Source organism: Sinocyclocheilus anshuiensis, unplaced genomic scaffold (assembly GCF_001515605.1).
Source record: "Sinocyclocheilus anshuiensis isolate Anshui unplaced genomic scaffold, SAMN03320099.WGS_v1.1 scaffold1976, whole genome shotgun sequence".
NCBI lineage: Eukaryota > Metazoa > Chordata > Actinopteri > Cypriniformes > Cyprinidae > Sinocyclocheilus > Sinocyclocheilus anshuiensis.
Window position 1 is genome coordinate 132,287 of NW_015555870.1, and position 10,894 is coordinate 143,180.

The 10,894-nt window shown below is 33.8% G+C and overlaps 1 protein-coding gene across 1 annotated transcript in view; it reads right to left on the bottom strand.

The window, feature by feature from the left end:
- LOC107675657 (collagen triple helix repeat-containing protein 1-like) overlaps positions 1-8,653 on the bottom strand; it is an 18,484-nt gene extending 9,831 nt beyond the window's left edge. The window contains exons 1-3 of the mRNA XM_016470066.1: positions 8,388-8,653; positions 5,421-5,639; positions 1,268-1,484 (exon numbers count right to left, since the gene is read on the bottom strand). Of these exons, the coding sequence (XP_016325552.1) occupies positions 1,268-1,484; positions 5,421-5,639; positions 8,388-8,504 (553 nt within the window). The 5' untranslated portion in view covers positions 8,505-8,653. The remainder of the gene's footprint in view (positions 1-1,267; positions 1,485-5,420; positions 5,640-8,387) is intronic.
- Positions 8,654-10,894: the final 2,241 nt, after the last annotated feature.

Genomic DNA, 10,894 nt, shown 5'->3' on the forward strand with positions numbered 1-10,894 from the left:
CTATCTATCTATCTATCTATCTATCTATCTATCTATCTATCTATCTATCTATCTATCTATCTATTATATTTATAATCTATCTGTCTCTGTCTGTCTGTCTATTATATTTATAATCTGTCTGTCTGTGTCTGTCTGTCTATCTGTGTCTGTCTGTCTGTCTATCTATTATATTTATAATATATCTATCTGTCTGTCTGTCTCTCTGTCTGTCTGTCTGTTTGTTACAAATTATTATTGCTATTATTTTTATTTGTGAACTGTGCAGTCAGTGTAGTTTTGTAAAATGAATCAGATCCCTGTCCGCTAGATAAGACTGCGTTGTTGAGCAATGCTGATGTGTTGGTCATGAGTAAGTGTAGAAAATGCTGGGATGTGAGCTGGTGAGAAACCACACAGAGCTCTCAAATTCCTCTGGTCTCTCTGTAATTGCAGCATAGACGCTTATGAAAGCTGCCAAACTGCATTCAGCCACACAAAAGAACACTCACAGAAAGACATCTGCATTTAGAGACTATCTTTGCTCTCAAAAAATACAGTGTGTGAGTCTTATGTATACAACAGTGGAGTATGGTTATGAAGGAATGGTCTATCTATCTATCTATCTATCTATCTATCTATCTATCTGTATGAAGGAATGGTATTTCAAACAGAATGGCATTTTTCAACATTTTTGATCTCAAGCGTCGGTCATGTGACAGAATGAAAACTAAAATTGACAATTTAGTCAAAATCATAACGTTTCAATACACCTTTTTGTGAAAACATGATGTAAGCGGAATGTATAATTTATTGGAATTAATTATATTTTGTGAGTCCAATTGATGTTTGCTGTGTACCATATTTTGAAAACCACAAAGCCATAAATAGGAGCATAATTGCAGAGTGTGTAATTCACACATGGAGCCATAAACAAGCATTATGATTAAAAATCTTTTTATAACATCATGCTTTTTATGTAAGAATATGTGGGAATGAATGAATATATATATGTAATCAGTTAAATATTTATAGCCTAAATGTAAGATCAAAGCAAAAAAGTTTGAAATATGTATTTAATAATTTTATTGACAACATTTTACAAAATATCTAATGCACAGATATATCTTAACATATGTTTCTATTTGTTAAGTGCTATTTGATCTGTTTTGTTAAGTGTCTGCTGTTTATCTTATTTTGACTATGTACACTTTGTGTCAGCTTTGCAATCTTGTAAATGTACTGTCTTATAGAAAACAAAAAGTAATGATCTTTGGTTTGTAAATGGTACCTGTGGAAGTCCTGTGTATGTTAATGGTGGAGTTGAGTTCGGGGCTGCCCTGGTCCAAGTAAATAATGGACTCTATGGGTAGCGGTCCGGTACATTCTGCCCCATTAAAGGTGAAGTACCAGCGCTGACAGCAGGCCGTCTTACACTTGAGCCTGAGAGAACCACTGAAGAGCACACGCAGAGCGCTGTCCGAACGCTGCTTGGTGAACGTGCACTCCTGTGAAAGAAAAATCAAGACGCCTTCCACTGTTATATCACTGAATGAATGAATGATCATATTTAACTGCAAGAAAACCTATGTAAGTTTATTGTGTGTGTTTTAGACTAATTTGCTTTGGCAACTATGTGTTTAGCACTTCTGGTTCCTTAAAGGGATACTCCACCCCAACATGAACATATTGTCATTAATCACTTACCCCCATGTCGTTCCAAACCCGTAAAAGCTTTGTTTGTCTTCGGAACACAATTTAAGATATTTTGGATGAAAACCGGGAGGCTTGTGACTGTCCTATTGACTGCCAAGTAAAGAACACTGTCAAGGTCCAGAAAAGTATGAAAAGCATCGTCAGAATAGTCCATCTGCCATCAGTGGTTCAATTGTAACGTTATGAAGCGACGAGAATACTTTTTGTTCGCGAAGAAAACAAAAATAACGACTTTATTCAACAATTCGTCTCCTCTGTGTCTCTCAGCATCACCGTAGCATCATTTTGGAGAATATGAGCTGAACGCAAGCAGCGTACGCTATTTTTGTTTTCTTCGCGTACAAAAAGTATTCTCGTCGCTTCATAACGTTACGATTGAACCACTGATGGCAGATGGACTATTCTGACGATGTCTTTCATACTTTTATGGACCTTGACAGTGTAATTTACTTGGCAGTCTATGGGACAGTCACAAGCCTCCAAAATATCCTTTCATCTTTTCACCTTTCACTTTCATCCAAAATATCTTAAATTGTGTTCCGAAGACGAATGAAGCTTTCACGGGTTTGGAACGACATGGGGTAAGTGATTAATTACAAAATTTTCATTTTGGGGTGGAGTATCCCTTTAATCAATGGGTTTTTTAATGTTCTTTTGGTTAAATATCTGAAATAAGGGTCTGTGGTGAACACAAGCTCAAGATATTTTCATGTTTTATTCTTTGACATAAAAATACACCTGATTTTTTTTAAGCCTTTACTTTACTTGAAAAAGGCGGATGATAACAAGTGTCTAAATGGGACATTAAACAATGAGATAAACTCATCTGATCACTAGTCACTTTCACAGCCTCATTGTGTTTATAATCACACTGCAAACTAGTCTAACTCAACCTCAGGGATTCTTTTTTATTTTTATTTTTTTTAATAAAGACCAAAAGAGTTGTCAGAAGCTCTGTGATGATGACGTTGCAATCATGTGACTGTAGTGTAGTTCATTTATAACCTACGTTTATCATTTTACTTCTGCCAATTTTATTGAGGCGTCAAAATTCAGAAAGGTTGTATTAATTTGTGAAGAATATCATGATCATAAACATTTGTTGGTCACAGAACTTATTTTCTGCAATAAATATGACACTGCAGCGCTCTAAACACCTTTAGGGCCATTACCATTGATGTTAAAGATGAAGTGTTTAATTTTTAGGGGGATGTTTGTTTAAGCAGTCTAACATATTATCTGGCTCAACCGATGGTGTGAATTTAGAGCAGGGCAACCTGCTTATCCAAACCAAATTGTCAAGCCACCTTCTTCACCAAACATCAGACCAGAAGTCATTCTTTTCCAGCGGAGAGTAGTACAGGAGCTGCATGGAGTTCTGATCATAAACATATGCAGAATCTTGATTTGATTTGAGCTTCAGCTGCATTCATTGTTTGAATCTTTGCAGCTAGACCTCATATGACCGCCTAATCAGATATGATGTATTCTCAAAACGTGAGGTGAGAAGTACCAATTTTTAATAACACATGGCTCCATAAACACTGTTTCTGTAAAGTGGGCAGTTATAAATAATTATGTCTGAAATAAGTATTTTATAATTATTTGACACTTTAAGATCATATTACTTATTGTTTACAATAACTTACAATTGAGCATTACATTTGTTGCAGTATTTATCCATCTTTGGTAAAAATTGTACAAAATTAAAAAAAAAATTTACATTTTAAAATTTTAACAACTGTTCATTGTTAATTCATGTTAGTTCAAGTAGCAGATAAAGCTTTTGATTTTAATAATGTATTAGTAAATATTGAAATTAACATTAACTAAGATTAATTAATGTTTCAGAAGTATTTTTAATTGTATTTTTCAATTAATGTTAACAAAAGAAACCTTGTTGTAAAGTGTTATAATTATGTTAACTCTAGAAAACCTATTTGTTTTTCGTGGATATATTTATTATTCATTCATTTTACTATCAAATATCATAGATAGTTGAAAGGGAGTTTAAAGTTTGGCTGGTTAGCATGCAGTGCTGGGTAGATTACTTACAAATTGTAGTCCATTGCCGATTCCAAATTACATGACAAAAACCTTAGTCGGAAATTAGTAACGAAATCCATTACATTACACATTTTAGGTAATATAATCAGACTACTTTTTGATTACTTTTGATCTAACTTCTTTATCTCATTGATTTAAATAGGATAATCTTGTACCATTTTGATATAAAAATACAAAGAGAAAGAAAATATTCCATGTATTGTTATTAAAGGGATAGTTTACCCAAAAATGAAAATGTGATGTTTATCTGCTTACCCCCAGGGCATCCAAGATGTAGGTGACTTTGTTTCTTCAGTAGAAATATTACATCACGTCAAAGTTTCCCAAACTGGGGTTAGTGAGTTCAATGAAAAGCTAATAATGAAAAATTTAATATATTTATATAATAAAACGCTTACTAAAAAAGATTAAATATTTTATTTGTTTACCTGCATGTCATGTGACTAAATATATTATATGGTTCAGCTGATTAAAAATAAATAAATTAATTAAATAAATAAATAAATAAAAGTTTAAGAATCCCTGATTTACATGTAAATAAGAAATATCATGAATTTGTACATTTTAATGTGTTTGAAAGACAAAAGCCTTCCAAAGACATAGTCATATCTGGTTAAATAAGTGATTATTCAAATAAAAATGCATGTGTTTATCGGTAGTTGTTGAAATGCTGTGAAAACACTTCTTAAACCTAAAATGATTTTTGTAAATCCAGTGGTCAAATGCTGTGTGGCCTCCTGACTAATGACTGGTCTTTGTGTGAATGTCCAAAAAACAGACAGACTTTCTGAGTGTATATAAGCGGTAGGCTATTTTAGAAAGGAACATTTAAAAGAAAAAGAAGACTTAGGGAGAATCAATAAATTATGAATCATTTATTGCTATTATGTCAATAATATGTAATCATGTAACCAATAAAAAAGCAACTGTAGTCTGATTACGAGTATTATAAAATGTAATATAATCCAATTACAAGTACTTAATTTCTGGAATCTGATTATGTAATCCAGATGACATGTAATCAGTTATACCCAGCTCTGTTAGCCCCTTGACTTCTTACAGCTGCTTTAACAGTCACTAGTAGGGATGTAACGATTAACCGCGAGCCGGTTGAAAATCGATTCAAATATGTGACGATACTAATCGGTTGAGATGCTAAACAAATCGATTCAGTTAGGTGTAGGAGTTTATATGAATGCATGTTTGAGGGGAACTTACTGTCTTTAGAAAAGTTTAGATGGAAGTTGAGTGAATCGTTACATCCAGTCACTAGTAAAGGTTTTTGGACTGTATGTGTTCTTGCGTTGCCATCAGCCAATCAGTGTTGTCATGATGTCATTTCCTGCAGCTCCAGAGTGATTAGTTACATGCCATTATGGCTTAAGTGATTGGTTCAAAACTTGGCAGATTTTATACTGTGTATTTCCACATCTCATAACCATTTTACATCTTGGCGAATTAGTGGATGATTTGTATAAATTCTCATTTGTACGTTTACGTATGATCTGCTTACGTCCCACTGAAGGTTAGGTTTAGGAGCGTCATTGCTTCCTTTATTCTAAAAATCATACATTTTTAATCAATTCACATTGTACGAATGTATATGAAATCGCTGAGAAATTAGGTTGGAATAGCTCTTCCATTACGGATATAATACTTACGGCTATTTTGCCCAGATCAATGCCGTAGTTTAAAGAATTCCAGGCGCACTGTTTGAAGTTGGGTTTCCAGGGATCCTCAAACCTCTCAGTCACACACGCTCCCTTCTCGCCCTTAAATCCATCTCTCCCAGGGATTCCTGGTGTGCCTGGAATGCCATTTATCCCCGGGTTCCCATCCCTGCCCTGCGCTCCAGGTACACCCTGCATGCACGTCTGGTACTAATGACAAAAACATGAAGCACAGAGGCATGAAACCATTTCAGTACTTTGCAGAGGTTTTGTGCCCCGTTAATGAGAATGAGACTGATTCACCATGATGCACAGACCGCTGTGGGTGGGAAAGTACTATGACCCTGTTCTTTGAGATGGACACGTTTGTGCCAAAACAGCGAAAACAAAGAAAACATAAAATTGGAAGGAGAACTGGTGTAAAATCCCCTGACCACAGTCACAGTCTGTTCACTTCAGACAAGCTCTGACACAAGACAAAGAAAAAACAGTATTACAGAAATTCTGACAGAAGGAACTTTTTGGGTTTAATTAAACACACTGTATATATAAAAATTAAATAATACTAAAATTATGTAATATATGTAATTACATAGTTAAAATTATGTAATATACAGTGGGTACGGAAAGTATTCAGACCCCCTTAAATTTTTCACTCTTTGTTATATTGCAGCCATTTGCTAAATGTTTTAAAAAATACTATAACAATTATACACAAAATATCTTAATTAGACTTTGTCATGCCCCTTGGGTTTTCAGTCGGTGAGTAAATGTAATCCACTATTCTGTGGTTTTTCTAATAATGACAGTTCTTTGTTTCCTTGCGGTGGTTTTACAGACCAAGCCCATCCCTCACAGGTTTTATGAATCATAACCTATTTGTGTGAACATCAGCAAGGCATGAAAACCACAATGAGTCCAAGTGCTGTGGTTTGTTTGCATCCGCTGATAAAAATGTGGAAAGTACAGTTCTGTGTTTACTTAGATATTACTCAGTTGTGGTTGAAAAATGAAAGTCAGCCAACCAAAAGCATCTCAAAGTGCACCAATATTAGGTAGCTGCTAAGTCAGAGCTGCCAAAGAAACGTACCAAGTGGAAAAGGCCATCTTGATCGCACATGGCCAGTGTGGAAATGAACAGAATTTCAGCCTAAGCATCTGTCACCACATTCCCATTATAAGATAGATTTATCTTGAGTTGCATTACATTTGTTTATTTTACATTTTGTACTGCTCATCGCTGTTTTATTATGATCATAATTCATTTGAATATAGCCACAGACTGTGATTTGTAAGGTTTTTGGATCCATTTATGACATTTTTATATACATAACAGGTTAAAGTGTGTTTCCATGAATTGAATTATCAACCAAAATCTATTCTGCAGTTTCTCCAAAGAGTCACGTGTGGAACAGCCATAGAGTAGTTGGAATCATTTTGGCGAATCAGTTTGTTTTAATGAATCAAAACGATTCTTTTGAGGCAGCACTCAGTAGTGTTCCGTGAAGTCCCGTGCCTTATTTTTTTATGCTTAATTAAATCGACTATTGACTACTTTTCGATTAAGTTACATGTGTGCATCAGCTGTTGCATCATTTAAAATTCCAACACGACACACACCTCTGTTTGAATCCATTACAAAAGCTCAAATCGATTCAACTGATAATATTAAAAAGATCCGAATTCGTTCGTTCGTTCGCGATTCGGACATCACTGCAAAGCCATTGTTTAACACAGCATGGACAGAGTGTGGTTTCACTGGATCTTGATATATATTTAAATCCATGAGCAAAAAAAGCAACACAATAGCCTACTTCCAATTGCCGTAAATTATTTCATTATAAACCTTTTCTTTTAATCCATTAGGCTGATTACTCCCTATCATATTTTCTTGAATCTTTCAATCAAATGTAATCAAACTAATCATAACTAAGTAATGGAGAACAAAATTAAGTAAAATGTCACTTTAACAATGCCTATAATTTAGTCTTTTATACAAATGAGCAGTGTTGGGGAAAGTTCCTTTTAAAAAGTAATGCATTACAATATTGCGTTACTTCCTAAAAAAGTAACTAATTACGTTACTTAGTTACTTTTTATTTAAAGTAATGCGTTACGTTAATTTTGCGTTACTTTTTAAATCTGGGCTGGGCTTGCTTTGCTTTTAATATAAAAAGTTATATTTTTGGCAAATATAAAAGCCCTTTCACAGCAAAAGCCTCAGGCTGAAGGAAATGCAAATTCACGTCTGTACAGTATACACAGAAGAAGAAAGTTCAACACTCTTCAGCAATAAAAAAAAAAAGAAGAAATGTTAGTTTATCTTCTGTAATTTTTGCTTATTAGTATGGCTGAACTGGATCACTGAAGGTCAGCAGCAAATAAATGGGATTAAATACATAAAGGATATATGTATTATTTAACATATTTAATTATTGCAGCTTTGAGTCATATTCTGAGTTGCGTTTAACTGTTTTTATTAATTTTGAGGAAAACTAAATCAGATTTTTTTTTGTGAGTGAGTGAGTGAGTGAGTGAGATGAATTAATGCATGTTCACATTTATTCTAGAACTAAAGTTACATCTTACTCCCGATTTCTCGCAACATGGGGACAGGAGAGCTTTCAATCAATAAATGGGGGAAAAAAGTAACTGGCGTTACTTATTTGAAAAAGTAACTAATATTTTCTTGTAAATTAAAAAGTAATGCGTTACTTTACTAGTTACTTGAAAAAAAGTAATCTGATTACGTAACTCGCGTTACTTGTAATGCGTTACCCCAACACTGCAAATGAGTACTTTCTCCTTAAAAAAATCAGCCTAAAAATCCTAAACACATTTTATAAATGGTTAGAATTGGGGACATTAAAATATTATCAGCTGGTTTGATGCCTCTGCTGTAGATTTGACTTGATTGCTTTGTCACATGTAAAAGTTTAACACGTAAATCTTAATTACCTTGTCAGTAAACTCCGCGTCTCTTTGCCGGGCGGTCCTTTCTTTGACTTTTTCCGTGACACAGAATGACAAAGTTATCCAAAAGCAAATGAATAGCGGAGTCTGTTTCGTGCCCATCGTTGATGAACTGCAGCGGTTCACAGCGCCTGCTCCGATCAGCTGCTGCCGACTAATAAGCAGACGCTCGGGGCTCCGCTGTGTTCCTGCAGGGGGCGAAAGACGGATCTCCACACAACTATCACTGGAGACAGATGTGTATGCTGTAATATCGAGGATCGGTACCTGAATTATAAATGAAAATCTGCCCCAATAATCTCCGAAACGCTGTTTTATACAGATCTTCATCCACTAATCACAAACGACTGTGATTGGTCCTTCCACAACAGCGATGAGAAAAGTAACAGCTGCCACGTGGCATTACACCTAAACGATACTGCTGATAAACACAAGTGTCCAGTCAGCTTTTCTCAGATGTTTTACCGTACGTGCAGACAGCATTGAGTCTACTTTTGTTTACACTTAGCGTGACTATGCTAGTAGCCTATCTACCACTTTTTGCACTTTAGTGTAAACATGAAGTTAGTGTAAACACTGTGTGTTGCTACACTTGGAACAAAAAGCATCTGCCACTATTGACACTCACTGTAAATATCATCTACCTTTTACACTAAAGAAAATCAAGCTTTTCTTCAAATGTGACGTACTGCATGTGAATGCATTTTCTTAGACAGAAATATATAGAGGGCAAAATATGTTTTAAAAATATAGGTATTTAAACATTTAAAATATATTTTCAAAAATATACAAAAAAAAAAAAAAAAGACCAAATAATATATTGGTAGAAAATATATTTATTTACGTAAATATATTTTGAAACATATTTTAGCAAATAGATTTTTTTGGCCATTTTTTTTGTATATTTTTAAAGTATATTTTAAATGTATACATATATTTTCAAAACTATGCAAAAATGGTCAAAATATATTGGCAGAAAATATATTTATGCTAATATATTTTGAAACATATTTGAGCAAATATATATTTTTTGGCCATTTTTTGTATATTCTGAAATATTTTTGAAAATGTATTATGCGTCTTGTATGGGTAGTTCCAACCACTTTGTCCTCAATGCTCTTTTGAGATTGTGCATTCGGAATAACGTAATATATTTTCATTTTAAATCTTTTGTTCCTTTTATTTCCTTCCTATTTTGTTCTTCATTTGTAAATCTAAAGATTCTACAATTTTAAGATATAGCCCAACCTTTACCAACCTGATTTGAGCTGTTAGAAGGGCCTTTGGGCTCTCAGGGTTAAAGAAAAGACTTCTGGAACTCTTGCGGAAGTTATTTCAGATTTGTAACGACTTTTCAATGACAGTCTATATTGGTAGAAAATATATTTATTTACGTAAATATATTTTGAAACATATTTTAGCAAATAGATTTTTTTGGCCATTTTTTTTGTATATTTTTAAAGTATATTTTAAATGTATACATATATTTTCAAAACTATGCAAAAATGGTCAAAATATATTGGCAGAAAATATATTTATGCTAATATATTTTGAAACATATTTGAGCAAATATATATTTTTTGGCCATTTTTTGTATATTCTGAAATATTTTTGAAAATGTATTATGCGTCTTGTATGGGTAGTTCCAACCACTTTGTCCTCAATGCTCTTTTGAGATTGTGCATTCGGAATAACGTAATATATTTTCATTTTAAATCTTTTGTTCCTTTTATTTCCTTCCTATTTTGTTCTTCATTTGTAAATCTAAAGATTCTACAATTTTAAGATATAGCCCAACCTTTACCAACCTGATTTGAGCTGTTAGAAGGGCCTTTGGGCTCTCAGGGTTAAAGAAAAGACTTCTGGAACTCTTGCGGAAGTTATTTCAGATTTGTAACGACTTTTCAATGACAGTCTATAGTTATATAAACTGAAAACATGTGTTTCTGAATAAGCAGTCTATTCATTCTGTGCGAGGCCATGTGTTCCTTTTACCTCTCTTGACCCAGAGGCACCACAGAGACAGCGCCTGCAGGGGGTCTCAGACCACAGCTCAGGTATTTCCCTGTCAACATCCCCCAACCCTGCCTCCACGCCACATATGAACACACTGACATTGGCCATATTCATAATGTTATCTGAGGAAATAGCAAGCATTTGACTCCAAGGGAATACTGTCTCAATTCAGTCATGCGGTCACATCAACGAAATACAACTGGTCACTATGTCAGGTTTTCAGTTATTTTAATCATTTCACTAGTTATTGTTAATTACAGTGTTGCTATTGTTAACTAAATCTATTAAAAACATTTCCGTTCATTAAAATAAAGCTGCAATAAAATAAAATATAATATGAAACACCTAAACTTGAAAAATTACAAATGATGCCGTGGCAAACTGAAGTAAAATAAGTTACATACGTATATATATATATATATATATACATAAATAGATAAATAATAAGTACATAAATACATATTTTAAAACACAAA